This window comes from Microchirus variegatus (genome assembly GCF_963457635.1).
Source record: "Microchirus variegatus genome assembly, chromosome: 3".
NCBI classification, from domain to species: Eukaryota; Metazoa; Chordata; class Actinopteri; order Pleuronectiformes; family Soleidae; genus Microchirus; species Microchirus variegatus.
This window is the reverse complement of record NC_139804.1, coordinates 30,276,764-30,300,864: the sequence shown is the minus strand read 5'-3', so window position 1 is coordinate 30,300,864 and position 24,101 is coordinate 30,276,764. Positions and strand designations below refer to the sequence as shown.

The 24,101-nt window shown below is 41.3% G+C and overlaps 2 protein-coding genes across 2 annotated transcripts; both read left to right on the top strand.

The window, feature by feature from the left end:
* Positions 1-6,102: 6,102 nt before the first annotated feature.
* fosb (FBJ murine osteosarcoma viral oncogene homolog B) lies at positions 6,103-11,453 on the top strand (the record flags this gene model as incomplete). The annotated part of the gene is made up of 5 exons (XM_083886713.1): positions 6,103-6,163; positions 6,395-6,552; positions 8,106-8,486; positions 8,742-8,849; positions 10,824-11,453. The coding sequence occupies 5 exons, from the start codon at positions 6,103-6,105 to the stop codon at positions 11,451-11,453; spliced, it is 1,338 nt and encodes a 445-aa protein (XP_083742839.1).
* Positions 11,454-16,668: 5,215 nt separating this feature from the next.
* Positions 16,669-22,365, top strand: cUnh19orf47 (chromosome Un C19orf47 homolog; the record flags this gene model as incomplete). The annotated part of the gene is made up of 8 exons (XM_083887210.1): positions 16,669-16,687; positions 18,106-18,193; positions 18,445-18,559; positions 18,851-18,932; positions 19,111-19,236; positions 19,350-19,499; positions 20,341-20,414; positions 20,600-22,365. The coding sequence occupies 8 exons, from the start codon at positions 16,669-16,671 to the stop codon at positions 21,143-21,145; spliced, it is 1,200 nt and encodes a 399-aa protein (XP_083743336.1). The 3' UTR covers positions 21,146-22,365.
* Between the last annotated feature and the right edge of the window lie 1,736 nt (positions 22,366-24,101).

The following is a 24,101-nucleotide window of genomic DNA, read 5'->3' as shown; positions in this document are numbered from 1 at the left end:
CTCAAAACCAAGTGTTGAGTGTTATTTTGTCACTTAGAAATGGGACACCCCTTAAATGCAGATACGTCTTCAGACTGTGGGTGGCAGAATAACGTGAAAGCTGCGTCCAGTCTGTCAACTCCAAAAAAGTCAGGATTATTTATTACGATCCGTTTGTCAGTCAAGTTATTAGGTTGTCAGTTATAAGATGATACTCATACAAATACCACAACCACGGACATATTCAGCTGACAGTTACCACACACCACGGCTTATTGAAAAGTAAACGATAGCAAACGATCGCTTGTCCGCACCGGCCGGCTATTGGCAAAAGATCGTAAAATAAAAATAAATGTAACACAACAATGACGTAAGTTATCCATAAAATGGGCCTAAACTAAGATTATACAATGGTTTTTATCATTTTGATATCTCTATTAACAAAGAAAATACTTAATTTGTAGTGTACTCGTTTCGCTGCTTTCGGTGCCATCTTTGTTATGTCAAAACACACAGTGCATTCTGGGTAGCCCTTGCTCCCAAGGGTGGTCTAGGAAAATCTCAATATTGAGAATGATACAGCCCTTAAACTTGCCCCTCAACTTAATTTATGTGAGAATCAGGAGAGCACTTGCATTAGCGGGAGCGTGCATTTTTGAGATTGAAGGTTAAGTTTGAGGGTTAAGCAAGGTATTAGAATTCACCCAAAGTCTCACTGCCTCACATTGTTACATGCCGCCACAACCAGGTGTTCATCTCAAAGACAGCTCTTATGATTTCTACAAACGGTGGTGGTCTGACATGTATGACACACAATTTGCCAGAAATGCAGAATTTCTTATCTGTACAGAATGTAAAAGCGCAACATTTCCCGTGGTTTGTAAGGAAAGTAAATGAGTGTTTCTGTGTTTGTGATGCTCTTGAGCTCGACTGCATTAAACAGAGCTTATAAGAGTCTTTTCAGCCCACGCTCGGCGGCAAAAACATAGGACTAACACCTTCAGAGTACAAAAAACTCATAGGTCAGTGCCTCATCACTACTTTTAACTACCGTTCCTCTTGCTCTTGTCCTCTTTCAGACACTTTCCCCTCTCTGACTGGCAGCGAGCCTGTTGGAAGTAGGACTGACGCGCTGCTCGTGTCTGAGTCACAGAGAGCTCTGCAAAGCTAAAACCCACTGACTGCATTTAACTTTAGGCATCTGACTCCCATGCAGTGCATGATACGGCGAAGCTATCCGCTCTGCCGTTTGCGCCACAGTGATGACGTCTGCAGTTCGGATGCTGCGATGACTATTCGCAGCTATTGCCAGTTACACGGATTAAAATGACAGTCTCGCTCACTCCACATTAAAACACAGGGCACTGAAATACGATTGTCCTATTTGTGGTTGCACACGTGTGGGTTTAGGATGACACAGAAATCGAATAATGCATTAAATCCAGTCTATTATTACACAGGGGTAAATGAGTGTAAGAGCCCTCATTGCACTCGGGCTCATAAAGAACACTGCATCGAGGCTTTGACGCATGCACAATAGAATGTTTTCTGAACAGATCATGTTAAATTATCCCTGTGCGTGTGTGCCGTGTAGGTCCCTATAAACATACGAGCTTGCTATTTAATTAGAGCGCCAGAGGGATTAGGCCTTGTAAACACAAGTGCATTAAGATAAACAGGGCAACGGCGAGGTGCAGCGGAGCTGTGTGCTGAAGCAGGGAACAAGAAAAACTGGAAAGTCACAAGAGTAAACAGTGTAACCTGCTCTTAGCATTCACACTTTACTAACGGGGTCATGGGAACTTTCACATTTAGACAACAAGTAAATGTGTTGGTCTACACTCTTAGAAACAAGGGTTACAAAAGGGTCCTTCTACAAGGGCTGAGGTTCTACCTGGAACCATTTGCTTCTGAAAAACCCTTTCCCCAAAGACAGGGTTTTCAAGGGTTTTTGGTAACACTAATGGTTCTAGTAAGAACCATTTTGATCCAGAGAACCCTTTAAAACCCCTTTCCTCTATAAAGGATTTGAAAGGGTTTTTGGTGGACCCCTCCAAACGGGTTCAAAAAGGGTTCTCCTATGAGGACAAGCCGAGGAACCTTATATGGTTCTACTTAGCACGTTTATTTCTTAGAGTGTACTGCAGGATTCTGTGTCTGAGAGCTGAAGACAAAACAGGAGACAGAGATGGTTAAAATCTCAAATCTCCCTCATTGCTTCGTACAGTGCATGATTATTATTCACGACTGATGTGGTTTGAACTGCAAACAACAACAGTGACTTGTTGACGATCTGGACCTTACCGTGCAGACCGTGCTGATTGTGCCACTGGATCACCTTGAGTTTTGTTTTAACTGAAACTCCTGCAGTAAATAAATAGCTTTGGTTGTTTTGGCTCATCAAAAGTTGGGGGGAATGTACAAAATAACATGGAAAAACTAGTAAAACAAATATGTGCTCGAGCTGTAAATCAGGAGGGGCGCTCCAAGTTCAAAAGTTTATTGCTCAGTGTCAGATACATATGTTTAGAGCTCCATCTCCTTCATTTTCAGTTGGCCTATTGTAGTTAATACACTGTACACAAGGCATGTTTACACAGTGATACAAGAAGGCCTTTCAACAAGGGCAGACCTGAACCCACACTGAACTGATCATACAACAATTATCTGCAGGAAGTCTTCTGCAAAGGCTGCTCTAAAAGCACTCTCATGGAACAATCGTATAGCCACAGTTCTGCGGCTCTGTGCCTGGTGAACTCTGACAATAAGAACAGCGCTGGGTGAACACAGCTGACAAAGGCAGAGTCAAACTGTTGAGTTGCCGAGGGAAACACGACTACAGTGTGAGAGTCACGGACATTTGATTGGCCGGAGGGAGCAGACGGATCAAATTTCTCTGTGTGACGTGGGGAAAAGCCTGGGAGTTATGCAATGTTGTTAGTCTACGGAGCCAGAAGGGGTGTAAACAAAGCTACTCTGGTGGGACAGGCCTAGCTCGGTTGCTTGGTAACAAATATTTTGGGCAAGAGAAGGAGGCAAACACAGCCCGCCTTCCAAAAGGAAACAGGGGCTGGCCTCATGAGCAGAGTGCAAGTTAGTGGCTTCCCGAAAATACACTAAGAGACAGGGCGAAGCAAAACAAAGCACATTGGGGGCATTAGACAACACAGTGTCTATTTTTTTCTTCATCTTCTTTTTTGCCAGGTTGGTGTCTAGAACACCTCAAGCTGTAAACAAAACAAACTTTCGAAGAACACTCAACGCGTTGAGACACCACTGCAGTCTCATTTAACATAGTGAATCCACTCTCAACCACAGATTGGGATTTTTATAGATGTGTCACAAGCTTCTGCACAATATCTAGAGCTCAAATTGAGCATTTTAATCTTTATAAAACATTATAAATTAGCTGGTTTTGGACTTTTGGTCAACAAGTGACCTTGAACTGTAGGAAATGTGAACTTTCGCACTTGTTTCCCCCTGACGTTTAATGTTTTGCTCTTGACAAAAGCATACTTTAATAATAATTATTATTACGAAATTATTTAACGCATCAATTATTATTTCAAATCAAATGTACTTTTATTGTTCCACAGTTAAACTTACTCCGACACAGATGCACATCAACACACTGCCTATACAAAAACATTTTAAATATTTAATACATTTTAAATTTACTTTTTTTTTTTATTATTATTAAACGTTGTATTATATGTAGTCTTAAAACCACTGTTGTGTGTATTACCTTTTTGAAATAATTTAAATAGCTAATTCAAAGTAACACAAAAATGAGCAGAATTAAAATTAACATTCTGCTCGCAATTAAAGCACGCAATCGTCTACAGTAAAAACTGCTCCGTGGACGAAAACGAGTCACCATTAGTTTGTTATAGTCATAATTTGAATCAGATGTTTGGTAACTACTTATTTACAACACCGTTTAAACGACAACATGTTCCGTGGTGAATGCGCGTGCACACGGAGCGAAACAAAACGCGACGATACTTCTGTCAACAATTTTTTTACTCTCCCAGAAACTGCCTGACGTAACAAGAATGCCAAACAAAGTTTACCTGACGGTTAAAACTGTGCTAAAAATAAGAAACAACAACCGCCGCAGTCACACTCCGCCGGAGTTTCTGCTCGTCTCTCTCCACACAAAGAATCCGGAAGCCATATTGTGTGTGCTTCTGCTGTCTCGCGCTCAGTCACCGGTTGCCACAGTAACCGGTTGCTAGGCGGCATAACAAAAAAGACAAAATTTATACGTCCTTACGTCAGAGGCTACGGCGTATCCATGGAGACAGAACGCTACACACACACACACACGCGTATCAGAGAGCACATGGTGTTTGAACGTACAGCGTGGATGTTTGCGATATTTCAGGCTTTTTATTGACCTGTTGAAGAGGAAGTCAACATTGTTTGAGTACGCATTAGTCGTACTGTTGTCACTGTAACACGCGGTTGTTGTCGTTGTGTCGTGAGTGCGTTATTATCAGCCCATTCATTTCGACAGTTCCTGGTCTTTTTACGACACCGGTGTTATTATTAGTCATCCCGGTTCAGCAGCAGCAGAAACAGCAACAGCAGCAGCGCCGGTAACGGCAGAACCTCCCGTATGGGGGGGGGGGGGGGGGGGGGCTCAACGTCCTCCGTGGACCCACGTCTGTGACGTTGTTGTATAGCGCTGACTAATAACCTGTTATCCCCACAGCTCTGCTCTTTATTCCTGCAGCGTGTCTGCCTCGTGACATTGTTTGACATCACTTGTGTCTGAGACGTTTATTCATTCTTCTTTTTCTTTGCCTGTGGAGCAAAAATGAGCCCCCGTCCCTCCCTCCTCCCGCCTTCCTCCTTCCTCCCCATCCAAACCTCCCACTGGTGTCCGCTTGTAGGCTATAATAATAATAATAATAATAATAAGAAGAAGAATAATGAATCACTACTTTCTGCTCGGTGATGTTTGCGATGACAGGCGCCGATTTCCGTCACTGCTGCCCACAGTGTCCATGACAGAATCACACTTGTGTTCACCACTATCTCTCTCTATCTCTGTGCTGTGCTGGTGCTTCATTGCCTACACACTCACACACACACACACATACACACAAACCACACACACACACCAAATTGTGGGTTTTAATGATGCATTCCATGAATTCTGTACGTGCTATCTGTGCCTGCAGGCTGCATCACACTCACACACACGAACGCGCGCGAGCGCGCACACACACACACACACACACACACACACTGTGTGGGGACTCCCGAGGGCGTGTCCTGAGAAACTTCAGCAGGATATCCCTTACATGCCTGAAGGGATTCCACAAAGCACGTAAAGCCTCTTCTGTGTTACGTAGGTAAAGCCTTTGGCATTCCTGTGATGTTTACACACCACGTGATGTTTAAACTGCAGTACAGTGACATAGTGTTTGCACTTTGAAAGCACAGTACGTGTTATTGTTATGTGTTAATTATGTTAAATTCAACGTGGGAATGTTTAGGCTGAACACACAAGACTGTATATAATCTTATCATATGAATAATAAAGATGTTTCCAGTCCAGGTATAGACACCCACACACAGATAGTCAGAAATACATATTTTCCATTTTCATCACTCTGAAGTTTGCTAAAAAAAATCCTTTCAGAAATTGTCAGACAGTGAGAAATATCTCGTGCCTGCGATAGTGTAAAATAAAAAAAAGCCAGTCTATTATTATCCGTCGGCGAGGTGAGCTTCTGGTCCATTTCAGTGGGAGAGGGAATCCCTCAACGTCACCAAGGATACCAAACACAACACCGAAGCACAAATATGGGCATATGTACGTCACCAGCGGAACTCCGAGGCGTGGCTTAGCCGCTAGAAATGCCTTGTTTGTACTCGAGGAGGATGGATTCATTCAAAAGACAAGATCTGCTACCGTGCGCCGTAATCCTCGCTCTCGTCGTCGCGCCGCGTCTGGACTTTTTTTTTAATGGATCTATGATCGAGTTTGAGCAGAGAACAGGACAACACTGAGAGAGAGGACTTAAGAAACGAGCGCACTTTGGGACAGGTTAACCCGGGACACACGCTGGCCTCCGTCTACATGTAGGGGAACTGGATTAATCTTTCTTCATGCAACTTTTTTGGAAAGAAACCAAGAGCATCTCACCGGGAAATAACAAGACCAGCAACGGTAAGTCAATACTTTTACTTTTACCGGACAGTTTACCGGACACCTTTGACTGTCCGGTTTTACACCGTGCTTTCAATGGGACTGTCCAACTTTTACACTGATGATCAAAGTTGGTGTTTTGTTGTTGTTGTTGTTTTGTTGACATGATTGTCTCACTTACTTAGTGACGTGCACGTGTGTGTGTGTGTGTGTGTGCAGGTGTCAGTGCCCTGCTCTCCCCTGTGACTGCAGGTGTCGCCTTCTCTCTCGGTCCCTGCGGGGAGATGTACCAAGGCTTCCCCGGCGACCCCGACAGCGGATCCCGTGAAAGCTCTTCTCCGTCAATCGAGTCCCAGTGTCTTTCCTCCGTGGACTCCTTCGGGAGCCCGCCGACCACCAGTGCTCCGCAGGCGAGTCAGAGATCAACTGTAACTATACCCTGCTATACCTTTGTTTAAACGTGACATAAAAGTCTGTGGGATAAGTGATAAGCGGTCCATAAAAGCTCCATAAAACTATATATAATATGTTTTGTTATACACTTTATGTTTAATGTGCACGTGGCCTATAATATGTGTATCATATGACACAAACTGTTGACTTGTCTGTGTTAGTGCACGCGCGCTGTGACGACCATCGACGTTACAAAGTAAACTGTCGCTTCAGCACATGTTTACCCGCCGCTCGTGTCCAAAGACACCGGCTTCTCGCGCCGGCTTCTCACGCTCTGACAGCGTGCTCGCTTTTCTTTTTTCTTTTCTTTTCTTTCTTTTTTTGTTTTTTTACATCTCGCCGCAGAGCGTATGACAGCGAGTTCTCCCTACGTAAGCGCCGCGTAGCTCCGCCCCCTCCTTCCACGCGCTCCTCCACTCTCCTCTCACAGGCCTCGCTGTGACGTACATCGCTCGTTCTATTTTGGAGCGCGACGTTGCGTTGCCAGGGGGAACACCGGGGGTGTGACGGCGGAGGAGGAAGAAGGAGGGGGAAGACGCCAGTGGAGAGATGCGATTGGTCGAGGCCGCGGCTCTCAGCAGCGCCTGCCCCGATCTGTTCGCACGCTTGTGTTTGAATATTAATGAAGGTCATTTTTGGAGCCCAGGTATAGACTGAAATTTAAAATAATAATAATAAAAAAGACAACCTACAGATTTGATCTTTTATCAACGTGACACCGTCTGACTGCTTTAATAATTGTAAAAGTAAGATTTACAATCTCAAAACTAGTGAAGTCAAACTTGAAATGTCAGACTCTAGAGTTTTTAAGGTGTTATGTTAAGGTGAGTTATGTTAAAGTTGATTAAGTACTTGTTAAATGTAAGTTCATGTATATGTATATATTAATACAAACTAATTAAAACAGTAATGTAGTATATAGTAATGTAGTATAATCATACATTTATATTTATAAATAAAGTTATTATTATTATTATTATACACACATATGTGTGTGTATATATATATATATAAGGTTGATTAAGTACTTGTTAAATGTATGTATATATATATCTGTGTATATATATATACACAGATATATATATATATATATTGTATATATAGGCTATTTGTTACAACATAATATAAATACAAACTAATTAAAACAGTAATGTAGTATATAGTAATGTAGTATATATAATCATACATTTATATTTATAAATAAAGTTATTATTATTATTATTATCATAGATATACACTGAATCCACACTTACAGTTAGTTCAATTGCAACAGTTTAATTTATGTCCACATGTTTAATATTAAAAAAATAAATAAAAATAGCCTGATGTTATTTCTCTCACTGGTCTGGTCATATTCCAAAGCAATACTACTACTACTACTTTCCATATGTTACATATTCATGTTATGCCATATATCCATCCTTGTTTCATAACGGTGACATTAGAAACAACCTAGTTTTCTAAACATATTCATTAACAATGAATGGTGTGTGTATTTTTACCTGCTCAGGAGTGTGTGTCAGTGGGAGCTGACTTGAGCATTGTGGGCAGCGGGCTAGGTGCCAGCGTTGGAGGGGAGATGCCCGGTTCATTTGTGCCCACCGTCACCGCCATCACCACCAGCCAGGACCTGCAGTGGATGGTGCAGCCGACCCTCATCTCCTCCCAGGCCTCTGGACAGAGTGGGTCCACTGGCACCACGACCATGACCCAGCCAACGTCACTGGTTGACCCGTATGACATGCCAGGTCCCAGTTACTCCTCACAGTCTGGATTCACTCCAAGTTCAGACACTCCAGGCCCAGCACCGGGCCCCATCCGCCAGCCCAGAACCCGCAGCCGTCGCACGCGAGACGAGTCTGTGAGTGACGATGGAGATGTTGGTGTGTTAGTAAGTGTGTGTGCTTGAACGGTTTGTCGAAACTTCACGTTACACATGCAGCAAAGGTTTCTCATTCACATGACAGCTAAAACAATCCGACCACAAAGTTCATACTTTTCTTCATAAAAAAAAGGCCCAAAATTTAGATGTTTGTTCCATTTAGAGCCACTCATATTGCTGCTTGGACAATGTGACAAAAATTCTCGAAGACAAACGCAAAGCTTCTATTCTAACCGTTTTTTTGTATGTTCCTCTTCATTCAAGCTCACACCTGAGGAGGAAGAGAAGAGGCGTGTTCGCCGAGAGAGAAACAAGCTGGCTGCTGCCAAATGCAGAAACCGCAGACGGGAACTCACGGACAGATTGCAGTCGGTGAGCCTGGAACCTGTTATACCTACTGTATACCAGAATGTCTAAAAAATGAGAAACACATACTTAATGTTCCCCTCTAGAAAAGTGCAGAGTGTGCTAAAAAGTGTTTGTATATTTGTGTTTACAGCAATAGAGAGAGGGGGAGGGGGGGGGGGGTTGACTGTGGTAATGGTGCCCACAGTATTTCAGGCCTATTTATGACTTCACTGCATCCCTTTTAACAGATGTCACAAATGTTGCATTCAAACTGCCACAGATGAGTTCACAAAAAGCTGACTAAGCCTAACTGAGACACTGCACTGTCTGTCTGTGTTTCACACTATGGCGTTTAGAGTTTATATACAGGTAAATTAAACTAGTGAAGTAAGATGGCTGCAAAACACAAAAAGGCTTCTTGCCCCCCACTCACCCATGTATGGTACTGTGCAAAAGTCTGATGGCACCACCAGGTTTATTTTGTTTTTATGTTGGATCTCATATATCAGCAAGCTGTCAATGGGTTAATCTCATACACTCTGAGAAATAAAAGTGCTAAGTAGAACCATATAAAGTTATTCGGCTTGTCCTCATAGGAGAACCCTTTTTGGCTCCAGGTAGAACCTTGGAGGGATCCACCAAGAACCTTTTTTCAAACCCTTTATTCAAGAAAGGGGATTTAAAGGGTTCTCTGGATCAAAATGGTTCTTACTTGAACCGTTAATGTTACCAAGAATCCTTGAAAACGAAAGGATTTTTCAGAACCAAATGGTTCCAGGTAGAACCTCAGTCCTTGTAGAAGGACCCTCTTTGAACCCTTATTTCTAAGAGTGTGCATGACTTGAATAAACCTGGCCTAACAGACCTTTATTGCAGCAGATATTTATTATTGACATGAAACAATAGTTTAAAAAACAAACAAACAGGTTTTTGCCAATAACATTCATTTGGGTTCAACTCCAGTGTCATATGTGACACTTTGGGACAACCCGTGGCCAAGTGGAAAAGGAAATTGGCTTGTGACCGCAGGTCAGAAAAAAGGGCACCCCTGAGCAAGGCACCCAACCCAACACCCATTGCTCCCCCTGGTGCTACTCCTAATTCTAGTTAGGTTTCTAGTAGAGGATGGAGGACTAATTTAATTTAACCAGTAGAAGTGTTTATTCTTCTTAAACTGCATACATGTTTCCCATGTTGTCTGGATGTGTGGGGTTTAGGGTTAGGGTTGCTAATTGGGGTTAGGGTTAATTATACTGTATAATCTATTATAGACTATTATATACTTATATGCAATATTACATATTTGATCAAAAAATGATCATGTGAATTATGCTTCATCATTTCTGTTCAAGCCACAGATCATTTATAGATCAGAGTACAGCAAATGTAGACTACACCTGGAAAAGCTTCATGTAAATGAAACTGTTTGTTACCAATTAGTTCCTGCAGGCAATGCTGCCCTCTACAGTTCAAAGTTCCCAATAACATTTTAAAACTCTGAAATCACAGTTATAAGTACTTTTACACACAGATAATAATCATTTCCACCCTTATTCTAATACAGGCCTTCTCAATCCTGGTCCTGGGGGTTTCCCTGCTCCGACACACCTGATTATTATCAGACGAGTTGACCGTTTGAATCAGGTGTGATGGAGCAGGTCCCCAGGACCAGGATTTAGAAGCACTGTTCAAACATACACTTGGCCAATAACATGGTTGCTGTGGTAACCTGCAAACAAATCAATGATGTGGTGTTTGCACACCAAGGTGTATATTTGAACGGATTTTTGTTTGGGTGACTTTTTGTGCACGGCAGGTGAGGAAGATTGTTAATCTGCGATGAGCATTTCCACCTTCACAAACACACCAGCAGAAACTTGGTGTGGCTAACATCGCTATCCTCTCTCTTTTCCGCTGTCTCCCCCCCTACCCATTTCCCCCCACACTTGTCTTGCTTCCCCATCCCTCCCTTGTCTCGGTTTCTTTCATTCTCTGCAGGAGACAGACATTCTGGAGGAGGAGAAAGCAGAGCTGGAGGCTGAGATCTCTGAGCTACAGAAGGAAAAGGAGCGCCTGGAGTTTGTCCTGGTGGCCCACCAGCCAAACTGCAAGATCTCATACCAGGACCAGCCCCCGCAGGCCTCCTTGCAGCTCCCTCCAATCCAGTCCCAGCTGCCTCACCAGACTTTACATCCTCCAGTTTCCATTGTTGGCCTGGCTGTGAAGGAAGACACTTTCTTTCTGCCTCCTGCCTACACAGCACACCAAGCTGCCACACAGTCCCAGCCTCCAGTTCAGCAACAGCAGCAGCAGCAGCAGCAGCAGGTCCAGCAGCAGCAGCAGCAGCAGCAGCAGCAGCCTCAGCCAGGCATAATGCAGGAGGTAGAGTTTTCTAGTTCTTTCTATGGCTCAAGTGAGCCAGCACCTGGTGGGCCATGCCTTATGGCCAGCGACAGTGGTGGTGGTAACCATGACGGTGCGGCCATTGGCAGCTACAACACCTCATACACATCTTCATTTGTGTTCACCTACCCAGAGGGAGCCTGCGGGGTCAGTGCCAACCAGAGGAACAGCAGTAGCGAGCAGTCATCTGATTCCCTGAACTCGCCTTCGCTGCTGGCGCTCTGACTAACCGACAGACACATGTGCACACATATCAACAAACATATACAATATACACGCTGGAAGTAGAAGCTGAGGCAACTATACTGTGTAGTGCAGTGCCAAATCAGCCTCACATATTGATAAAGAAATTGCATCTGATTGGGTTCAAGTTCACACATTCTGATCAGTTGGCTTGAACAATCAGTACAGTCTGATTTTGCGTTATTGGGAAGAAGTGAGTTAAAAACTCAAATTTGAAGTGCTCTGGATTAACAAATTAATTCATATACTCTCAATCGTCAACATGTACAGTTCGTTGAATAAGATTCCGTCAACTCACTTCACTTCACGCGCCAACAAGCACCAGAGCCCCCATCTTGTTCCCTCTGTCGGGTGCCCCGTTTTTCCAGTGCTCTTGCTCTCATCCTTTTCCATCCCTTTCTTCCCCTCTTCCTCTTGCTGAATGTATTTGTCCAAATCCAACAGAGGGATGAAGGACACCTTGTTCAGGGTCTTTTCATGTGGGAGACTTTACTGCTGACCGCTTACCTCTAACGCCTCATCTGCTCGGCTTCTCCTCTGCTTCTTCATTTGCTGCTTGGACTTGACAAGTCGGGGATCCGACTGTCACGGCCTCCACTTTTAATCCTGTGCTTTCTCACTTTGTTTTTAAAAAACGTGTGCCTACCTGCAATGCGAAACCATCTCTACCCATCTCCTTTGTTTCTCCTCTTCTTTTCTCTGTGTTTCTCCCCTGTCTCTGAAGTCTTCAACCCTTGAGAGCCCGAAGACCCCCACCAGCCCTTGGGACCTTGAGTGATTGCCGGCCAAACTAACACGCCCTTTTGCAACCTCTCATGCAAGGACCTCCCCCCCCCAAAACAGAAGAACCTTTATCTTGGAGTGCATTGCTCAAAGAGGATCCTTACAGCAGCAGCTAAATACTTCAACACTCATGCACATAGACTAATAATTGATGAACCCAAAATGCAAGACGGATGCCACTGTCTTCTGCTGAGCCATTTTTACCATGTTCAAAAGATGAAGATTAGACTTATCTGCTCTGAGGCAGGAGGAACGTGAGAGCAAATCTTAGCAGGAAGGAGGAGCAAGCACGCTCGACAGACTCCAATGTAGATGTGATGGATAAGCATCCTTTTTTTTTTACTTTTTACCAAAAGCAAGAGCCAAAAAAAAGAAAAGAAAAAAGAACCCCTGCTCCTGCCAACTGTGTGAGAGGGTGACCTCAGTAAGAACACCTCCATAACACAAAGCCTCATCACCCTGGGCCTACAAGTGCACATTCACGCCATCACTTTCAAGTCTCTGAAGTGAAGATACAGACGTTTTGTTGCATCGCACCGGCTGCTGCGTGTGTTGCTCAGAACCCATCATATGTGAACCGATGCCTTTATTTAGAGGAGAGAGCTTCTTCTTCTTTTTTGTAGTGTTTCAAGACAACCTCTTACACACTGGGTTCAGTGGTCTCTGTACCTGCCCTGTTCGCTCAGTGGAGATGAGCTGGGGGTGCATTTATTGTGAGTGTGTCCACTCTGAGGCACCTGGCCTGTTTATTTCTTTCTTTATTGAGGTTGACGTGGCGGAAGAGCACAAAGCATGACCTGAAAACAAAAGAGGAGAAAACGTGGGCTGATGCTGTGGAGTGACCGTCCTTTCTTTGCCTGTGAATTTGTACAATTTTGTTGTTGTTTTTTCTGTATGTTAGAGTGAGAATTGTTGTATATTTTAATGTATGTTTGTTTGTGTGTGTAATTGTTTTGCCTCTGCTTTCTTATGTAGGCCGACTGTTGCCATTCCTTGTTCTTTTCACCTGTTTCGTTTTTTTTAATGTTTTATTAGGAGATTTCCTGATAACTGTTACTATTATTATTGCATCGTATCTATTGTTTCATTATGTTATTGTATTATTGTTTGGCAATTTTGGAGGCATGTCGTGCACTACAAAAATAATCTAATTATAAGTCTATATGCATATACATATATACAGGTAACATGTATATATATAAGTGTATGTACCATGATTGTAACGTATGAATGTCTGCAGAATCTAAATGGGATATTTTTGTCATTAAAGAATGAGATAAAACTTTACTGAGGTTTAGTTTTGGAAAAATAATAATATTTTTGTAAGGGAACAAACGAGAAAAAAATATATATAACGTTTAAAGAATGACCCTGTCCTTTAACTAAAACCTGTAAAATCTCACTGCCTCTGTCAATATGTATTTATGTTTTATAAACAATATAAAGCACTATCTAGTTACATTAAATGTATGTTTATAATAACGATGTTTGAAGGTTGTGGTAACACCTTTTGTTTTTATTGTTTTTTTTGCTTGTTTGTTATTCTTTCTCTGTGAGGTCTGTCCCAAAGCTACTGACACCTTAATGCCACTCTGCAAATACAAAAATGAGAGGAAAAAGACAGTGTGATTTAAGGTCAATACACATATTAAAAGTGCTTATGCTACCATTTGATGACTAATCTGTTTCATGTGGGGGACAAAGTATTTCCTACCCAGTATGCATCTCTATCCAGTATCAGCATATCACTCAATAACGTTATTATTTCTTAACTGTAAAACTGTGTCTTTTGAAGGAGAAATGCAGCTTTAGTCTGGATGTGAGCATTGACATGTTTTTTTTCCGTTCTTGTACTGCAGCTAAATGTGTTGTCTAAGTTGATTTACAATAGAAAAACATATTGTATTGTATAAGAAGCTTTATTTTCAATAAATAAACAGGTTTATTTAAAGCAATGACTAGATTAATGGTATGAAACGTGGCTCTTGGTGGCAGACCTCTTTATTTTTTTTATTTTTTTTAAAAGACTGTGTTTATGTAGATGTTGACTTCTCTCCAAATGCAAATGTGATGAGAATATGTTCTGGTGTGACAATAAGCATAAAACATATTCAATAGTTCTCATGTACATAGGTTTTTGTGGTGCTACTTATACTATACGATAAAGAAAAGGCAGTTTCTCGTTGTGTGATGGAAGGATATACATTCCTGTCGCAAATGAACAAATGGACACGCTGCTTGTTTCGGTGCAACATCGTATTCTGAGAAAGAAACCGTTGATGCTCTGAGAGCTCACTTAATACTCTGTGATGTCATCATAGTTTCCTAATTGATTGATTGCGACATCTTTTAAGTGTGATATTAAGATCTCAGAGGGTGTTTATGCTGCGTCTGCACTCCACACATCAACACGAATCATTCTTTCATCTAATTCCTTTACCTTGGATATCATTGAATTTGTGTCTCAAAATGTTGTGATTGTGTTCTTTCTGTAAAGTTACAACTGGAAAGAATGATACAGAGAAAAGAAAGGTGTTTTGGTACCAGATATGAGAGAAACTGCCTGTACCTGTACTGTATAATGGCTAAATTAGTGTTAACTGAAAAAGAGCTTTCCTATTTTTCTATGATAAGGTGAATGTTGCGATGTATTTCTATTTTTCCACAGGTCACATATATGGTCTGATTTCATATTTCCCTGGTATGACATGCAATACCTATTATCCTCTTGGATTGAACATATTGTAGCAAAGTGCACAGTGCTCAAACTGACTGCTGCTACTATGTCAAGGGCGATGACGTATTGCTTAATAACTTTGTTACAGTATCAACAGTAATCCTGACAAAGTATTGTAACATTAATTGTGAAACAATATCAATTAAGAAACTGTTACATTTTAATTAAAAATGTTTCAATTAACTTTTTCTCCAATACAAAAAGTCTTATTAATATTGTTGTTTTAATAAAGAATTATTTTGATCAGTGTTTGCAAACATTTACACTTCTTTGGGAGCTGAGGTCATGATGTGATACATGTTTAAAATGGAAAAGATGTGAAAAAAAACATATCCTTTATCATGTGACATTGTCAGATGGCAGACATCGATAAGATGCAGATATCCATGCCTTCAGTTGTTGTTGGTGCTGTTTTTCAGCAGTTCAATTTAAAACACTTTTTAAACAGTTCTTTTTCTACGTTCGTTCGTGTATGTGACATGGCTGTCGTGTCACTTTTGCACTTTCTGCCCTCTGATGTGTCCACATTTTAATTTTTCTGCACCATCTGATGTCCTCCGAAGGTTTACAGTGATAATGAATTTCTCAGTTTCGAGGTTGCAAAAGTTGGGTGAACTGTGTCCTTCAACGTGGTCTGACCAAATGCTATTCATTTCCAATTTGTGAAGAAATTATATTAATAAACATATTATCAGGCACGTGTCTTTTGTGCATAATTTAACACATGTGGTTTGAAAGGTTATTTTCTTGTATAGTGGTCTATAATCTCTCAGGGGAAAGAAGAGATCAAAGGCATGAAAGGTTGATAGAATACACATCAGAGGCAGCAGTATTTAGTCAGATTTGTCCTCTTTCACCCCATGTGCTTTTATTTGTCACTTGTTTCCCCTAAAGAGCGCTGGTGCCAGCCTTTCTTTGTCATAGTGTTTTTGTGAGTGTAAACTGTATTTGCAGTCATTTTTCATAGTACAAATAATACATGTTTGCCATCTCTAAAGTCTTGTGGTGCTCAAATTACCAATATTTCGTATGGATATATTCTGTGTAAAGGCTAAGTGTTCCAGAGTTAGGAGTTTCCTGTAGCTGACATTATATTTTGGCAGTGAATTAAAGTAGTGTGTAGTTAACTGTACAGATATACGTGGATACACACATGGAAACACATGGAAATAGACAGACAAAAAGAACACACACACACCACATGGAAATAGACAGACATAAAGGACACACACACACACAATTAGGGTCAATATGGCTGAAAAGGTCTCCAAAAAGTTACAAAAACATTAGATAATAGACAGACAGAAAAACACGTATGGTGGCAGGACTTACCATTCCAAACGGCATTTTCTGGGGAAATGCACAAGTTCTAATTGGAATATACAACAAGACCTAAAACACCTAGCCAAACTGATTGCACTGACATTAGCTACAGCCTTTCTTCCGTACGACGTAAGCAGGTACACATAAATAGCTAATGTAACTTTATATATATTCACTATTATAACTTCACTAGATATTATATTATATTATAATATCATTTTAGAAGTGTTGTTATATACTGTACGTCAATGGTCAACGGTCACTGACGCCCTCTAGCATCCGTGACTGAAAAATGCCACTGCGACTCTAGCGGAAGTGTCGTCACGGAGGCGGAAGTTACTGTTTGTGTCCAACATGGCGTCCGAGGCAACAGGTGAGAACAGAAAGGCCCGGCTAACCGATCTTACTAGCTCAATCATTCCACTGTTGTCAAATTGGACGTCGTTTTTGCACACATGTGCAGTGTTATTTGGATGATATACACCCGTGTTACTTCACAACAAACGCCACCGTGTACCGTTGTCGCCTTGTAATCCACGGCTCTCGCGCCGGCTAAGACAATGCTAATGCTAATGCTAAATGCTAACACAAACGGCGCTAGAAGGCATCATTGTCCACGAATAATTCCAGTAAAAATACCAATAATTGAACAGTTGTATGCTCGGCCGTGCGTGTACGCATATATTGAACACATTCGTAGACTAATTCTCTCGTGTTATCGTGGGCTGATGTGTGCGCAGCACTTTCTTAATTCATTCACACTCTCAGTTCACAATGTTGTCTCCTTTCGTTTGTAAATGTTGCTGCTTTTAAAGTATCGAAATTCTAACCGAAATCAAAGGTTGTACCGAGAGAATATTTGTCGGATCAGCTTAATCACTTCTTAAGTATCCGTTAAACATATGGATAAACACATATATATTGTTGCTGTTTTTTTAATATAAACATACACGCACATTAAAACAGGTTGATTGACTCAAATAATGTGTGCCTGAATCATAAGCTCACACTCGATTGCAAGGTTTGCATAAATAAATGTATTTGATGCCATCATCTGCTAAATCTATACATATCTCTGAACTGACCCATGTCATTTCTAGTTTCTTGCTTCCCTCTGAATTTTATTTCATTCTCTATAAATGAAATGTATTTGCCTCACACGTGCATGTGCAGTGGTTGACTTGCCAGTATTTTTCCAGGACATTGCAGTTGCTATTTTGGTGCACAGGAGACAATTATTGTCCACATTTATCCTCTTCATATGTGGCTTGTACTGAAACTCAATGTTCCAGGACAAAACAAGACACCTGGAGTCAGTGCTGTTAGGGCATACATTTCACTGTTTTTAGCAGTGAAAAACATCCTCACATGCATTCCTAATCATTTAGTAGTTCTGTATTGTTTAGGTGTGTCAGTGTTTAGTTACTGTGTGGTTTCTTTGTTTAACTGACTTCATCATTAAGCCATTGTTGCAGCAGCTGCTGTGTTCACTCAGTTTCCTCCTGTATTTGATACAGCACCCGCAAGACGTGTCATAATTGATGTTATAAATAACCTCCAGCTGGCTGTGGTTGACATGTGTTAGACTTCAACATTCTGCTGTCTACTCGGGTTAACATTCCCCACTAGCTGTTAGGCCCATCTCCCACTGTCTTCTGCAGGACAGTCATCGAAACTATAACTTAAACTTGTTAACTAGTATCTCATCAGTCACAATCCAGTGTTAATGTCAATTGTTTGTTTTTCAGTTCTGTTTCATGTTAAAACCGTCCCATTTTTTCTCCTTTCAAGCCACCTCAGAGTGGATCCAGTTTTTTAAGGATGCAGGGATCCCAGCCGGTCTCGCTGTCACTTATGCCGTCTCCTTTGTTGACAACAGGTAATTTAACAATACTTCACACCACGGAGTGGTAGTAAACGTTCCATTTGTCACCTTGCTCGGGTAATCTGGACGTTGTAAATTGTTTATTGTTATTAGTTATATCATCAAGAGAGGTGTATATATAAAACATTGTTTGGTGTTGTAAACCTGAATTTATTTCTCACTGCGATCGTGGACTGAATTGTAAAAGGTTCTTCAAAAGCAATACATTGGACTTGAAGTCACTGAAACCCTTTGTGTCATTACAGAATCCAGAAGAACATGCTCATGGACCTCAGTAAAGATATCATGATGGACCTCGGGATTACAGTCATTGGGGATATCATTGCCATCCTCAAACATGCCAAGCAGGTGTACAGACAGGTGAGATGAGACATACTTTTTTCTTTTTTGATGTAATGAAATGAAATGAAAATGGTTCACTGTCAAATGTTGTCCAATGACTTTCAGATTACTTCAACATTATAATGCTTTCTTCTGTTTGCCATGCATGTGCAGATTTCAAAATCAGGACAAAATAATAGTCATCATTCTCAATGAATTTATTCATAGTGTTTTCAGCAGATGAATGTAGTAACTAAACAGTGTCTGGTACAAGACTTAACTGTAAAAAAATTAACATAATGATCTGTGTTTGTGGCCTTTATTCTTTAGGACATGTGCAAAATGGCCACAGAAGCCATCTCCTCAGGACAGACGAGTGTGAAAGCTGAGCTCAGAAGAACTGCCAATACACGTAAGTAAAAATGTTTTATTCTTTGACAAAAATATCCCATGAACTATGAATAATACTGTTTTATATTCAGAGCTATGTTCAAATGAAATATTTTGTTGTCTGAGAAAGTGGGGAAATTTGCCTGCAATCGGTATCTTTAATCATCATGGCTGATTCTAATGTTGCTGCCTTTCCTCAGCTGCCACTCGTATGATTGCCAATGCTTTGAGTCATGACTCCCCTCCAGCAACCCCAGCCCGTAGACCTGACAACCGCCTCTCCGTCACTGTGTCCAACATGCAAGCAAACAAGAGTAACAAAGCAGGTAAATGTTAAACCATGCCCATCAAACTCACATTTTTGTCCCTCTGCACCCACACTTTTTTTCCTTTTTTAAAAAAAATCTCTGTTCTATCCCTGTGTAAATTTGTTTCTCAGTTTTAAGCCAGCCAGCTGATGAGGGGACGGGTTTGCCAACAGTGAAGCGCCGGCGAGTGACAGCTGAGATGGAAGGCAAGTACATCGTCAACATGCCCAAAGGCACCACGCCTCGTACACGCCGCATCCTGGCGCAGCAGTCCAAGAAAGGTAGGACTGATCCAGTGGCCCTGCCGACGGCTCTCTCAAACTGGGCTGCTACTCCCTACAGCTTATCAATACTAAAACCTGTGTGGATTTGTCCTACTAAAACTAAATCAGGTGACTTGAATTGGTATGCATAGCCTTCATTAATTTCCATCATCATACCATATAGTGGTTCATATTGAAAACTGGTATTTATTTATCTTTTCACTGCTGCACCATGCATGCTTTCCGGCGTAGCTAAAGAAGTTGCTGTAGTAACTGCAGCAATGTGTGCTTTACTCCACCACCTTAGCAGAAAACACATCTGCGAGTTCCAAGAATGTACAGTATTTATTTACGTTTTGAGCTGAAACAATTAATTGATTATTCGTCAACTATTTATAGTTATATAGTGTAATCGATTAATCGGTTTGAAGCTTTTTTCATTATTAAAACAAGATTTCTGATTGTTTTAGCTTCTACTCCACATAACAAAGAAATCATTAAAACAAAATCATTTTGGTTTGTGGACAAAACAAGACATTTGAGAACATCGTCATTTCCAGGTTTGACAAACACTGATCAACGGATTTTTAATATTTTCTGCCATTTTCTGGACCGAGTGTGCAATCTAGAAAATAATCGACAGATTAATGGATTACAAAAATAATCGTTACAGATATGCACCCTCTGCTGCATGGCTCCCTTTCTCCTGCTCATCCACCCGTGCAATACGAGCAAAAACACACTCTGGACTGTGCATCTTTCTCGCTGGAGCACTCATTCGTGCATAAAAAATACCGCCGTGTACTGTGAAAGTTATTGATTCATTTTTGAAAACACATTTCTTCTACTCTCAACACAGGTTTGAAACGCACCTCTGTCTTTGCTAGACTTGGCTCAGAATCAAAGGCGGACACGACAACAAGCAATAACAAGGTGAGACCTGTCACTGTTTGCTCATTGGACTCGGTCTAAAAAAAGACAAAGGCTTCTGGTTTGGTAACAAAGTGACAATAAAGCATGGCACATATGAGTGCATATCCGGCTTAAAACAAACATGGCGTGAAAGACTACATACATTTTATATACAGTCAGTGTGATATGAAAATATGTTTCTGCAGCCCACTGGTGTGTTCAGTCGTCTGGACCAGGCACGTGTAGATGTGCCGAGGGCAGGAAACATGGACGTCGACGAGCAGGATGAAAGTGATGGAGAGGGCTCCGTTCTCCAGTACGCCGGTGTCCTCAAGAAACTTCCTGCCGCCCAGAAAAAGGAGCCAGCCACAAAACCTGCCTCGACCACCCTACGGCGGCTGGGAGGAAAATTCAAACTACCCCCACCCGTTGACCCCACTTCCTCCTCGTCCACCCTTAATGGCCTCCCACCTCCCAAGATCAGTGTTCTGCAGAGACTGGGGAAGCCTTCCGCCTCAAATACGGCCGTGTTGCCCACAGTGGCTGACACACAGGACAACAGAGTGACCAGCACCAGGACCAGAACCCTGGAGAGACTCACCATAGCAAGCTCTAAGGTCAGCAGCAGCACTGGGGTTGGGGGAGCAGGAGCAGCAGGGCCAGCAGTGGCAGCAGGTGGAGAGTCTCTGGGGGCACAGATGGACGTTAGGGCCATCAGTGTTTTTAAGAGACTGGGCAATAAAAAAACCTAACAAAACTTCAAATTAATATTCAGACTCTTTATAAACTTCCTTTATAGAATTTGTATCACCACCGTTTGCATTGATCCTGGCTACACACAGGACTACAGGATTTTGTTAACTGGACAGTTTGAGTCTTGAGTGAGTGGACAATTTTAATGGCTTCTTAAAGAACATATGGATTTTGGTTTTACATTTTAGTTGTCCTGCCAGTAGAAGTCTACTGTGCGGGGCTTTTAATTTAAACACTCAAAGTGTTTTTGTTGTATGTAATAATATGTTGCTCATTCAGATCATTGGTCACTTTTTAATGTATTTACCCACGTGTGAACTGAAAGCGTGTGCATGACTTCAACCAAGTTTTTATTTTCCCCGCAACTCCATTTATAAGGATGCTGCTGCCAAAACTTTCCTATATTTGAGAAGTTGATGAAATGATGCTTGTTTCTCAAGATTAATGCTATGATCACTGTGTTTATACCTGTATTTGCCTGAAGGTTAACTATTTTGAGAGAGAAAAAATACATTTAAGGTCCACATAGGTTTATTTTTTACACAGGTTAAAATACACAATGGCAGTTAGAAATATTAGCCACGGGGTGATGGTGAGATCTTGCTCTTCACGTTACCTTCAACTCAGAATTACCTCCAACATCATGCTTTCAAAGTAGTAAAACTTAGGCCTCTAAGTTTTGAACTTGGAGCCAAAAAGAATTCCAAAGGGTTAACAAAGAACGACCCCTGCAAACACTTGAATCGAGAAGATACAAGGCTTCACACCTCATCGTCCTCTACTGCACTTTCTGGAGTAGTAGTTAGAACCTTAGTGCTTAAGACACCCAAGTCAGCTTTTCTACTGTAGTCTCACTCTTTCCAAAAACCACCCCTCGATGGCTGTATCAATAGAATCTATTTTTTTCTTAATTGCAGTGTATAGGTTTATTAGGGCATGTTGATTTCACTCGGTAAAGATGCTGTTCTGTTTTTGTGTCATGTGTCCATGTGATGAAACTCAGAGATGCCATGAGGCCTGGTGTCGGGGCCACTGCACTGTCGTCCTATAGTAGTGATAGTACACCTTAACCCAGGATGGGTCACTGCAACGTTCATGTACTGTTTCATGGTCTTTCACCTTCACACCAGAATTTTGTAAATATGTTTTAAATGTTTAAATCATGAAGAATTTTTGTTTTCAGGAAAAATGCTCAGCAACGAAAAAACTATAAACTCTTTTTTTAAGGACTTGAAAGTTCTGAATTTAGAGAAAAATGTGCTTGGGGAAAAAAATTAAAAGAGGAAAAGAGCCCACATGTTTTTGCTTTTGTGTTTTTGTGACAGTCGTGTCTTTGACACTCAGTAACTCACTGAAGTAGTGACATGACATGAGTCGATGTTTATAATCCCCAGGGAACGTTAAGCTGATCATTCATCAATAAACCGCTTTAAATTCTCTCTTCTCACAATGAGGCTGTCGCTGCAACGCGTTGTCCGAAGTATGATGTTAATTATGTTTGAGCTGTAGCCCGGGAGACATTTGTCCCCAGATTTTAAATATTCTGTAAAACCAAATCAGGGTTTTAGCCTCTGAATATATAGATGATGGAGCTATTTTATAGGACTAGTTGACAAAGATAACATGCAGCTCTTGGCTGAACTCGGGTTGTCTTTAAATAGAAAGAAGTATTAATTTTTGTGTGATGATTTTCTCATTTGTTTATATGAAAATAGACTCACTCGCTCTCTCACACTCGGGGTATGAATAACCAGTCATTAACCTTATTCTTTCTCTCCCTAGTTTGTGTCTTTCCTTCCTTGTCCTCATCTTGCAGGTCGCAGGATCCGGTTTCAAAGCTATTATTATTATTATTATTATTATCATCATTATTATGCTATAATTTAAAGTCGATATCAGTATAAATGACGTTATAGTTCTATAATCTTGATACTATTGTTGTATATCTGGTCTCTTCTGTCTCTACCTGCTCTCCCTCTTGTCCTTTCTCTCCCCCCCCATCTGTCACCACCTCTCCTCTGTCCCCCATTTTTCCTTTCACCCCAACCGGTCGAGGAAGATGGCTGCACATCTTTGAGTCTTGTTCTGTCAGAGATTTCTTCTTCTGTTTAAAGAGAGTTTTTTTCTCTCCACTAATGCCACTGATGAATTGTTGGGTTTCTCTGCTCTCCATGATGTTCTCTATATACAGTGCCTTGAGATGATGTATGCTATGATTTGAATATGTGTTGAATTTAATTGGTCATTTGGTTAAAGCTTCAGTTAGCAGGATCGCTGGATTTTGTTCACAGGTTAGTAACAGACATTTTAGCACTGTTCTGAGTTCTGACAGACACACATGTGATTTGTTGTGCTTATTATTCAATTGTGTTTTAGATTCTTTCCTTTTTATAGGTTTTGCAGCCTCTGGAGTTTGTGTCAGTGCTGCAGCACCACTTGTCAGGATGTGCAGATGTAGTGGGACAGCTTTCTGACTGTCCTCTGTGGCTTTAAGTTTGTGTACAGTAACAAATCGGTACCATATTTATCAGTGTCTTCATTTTCTATTATATCTTGTTGGATTTTTTTATTGCTCCATTTGCAGAAGAAACGATACTCATGTTGTGTACAATTTAAATATACTTTCTCCATTCTATTTGTAAGTCTTGCTTTTCAATTCTGAGCTGACCTGTGATCTTCTTTTTTCTCCTTTAGGTGTCGCCACAGTGGAGGTGGAGGTGCAGGAGTGCTGTTGTTAATTTGAATTTGTATTATTATCAATAATACCAACATAATTCTGCCTAAATATTTGATACAGTGAGCCACACGTTGCAGACCCCTTGCCCAACGTTCCTTGACCAGACTGTAATTGACTCTCCGGCCGCTTGAGGTCGCTCTCCTCCTCTTCCTGTTGCTGTCGTCTCTATGGTGTCTGCATCCTCCTGCTTTTTGTCTCTGAAAACCAACATTAGCTGA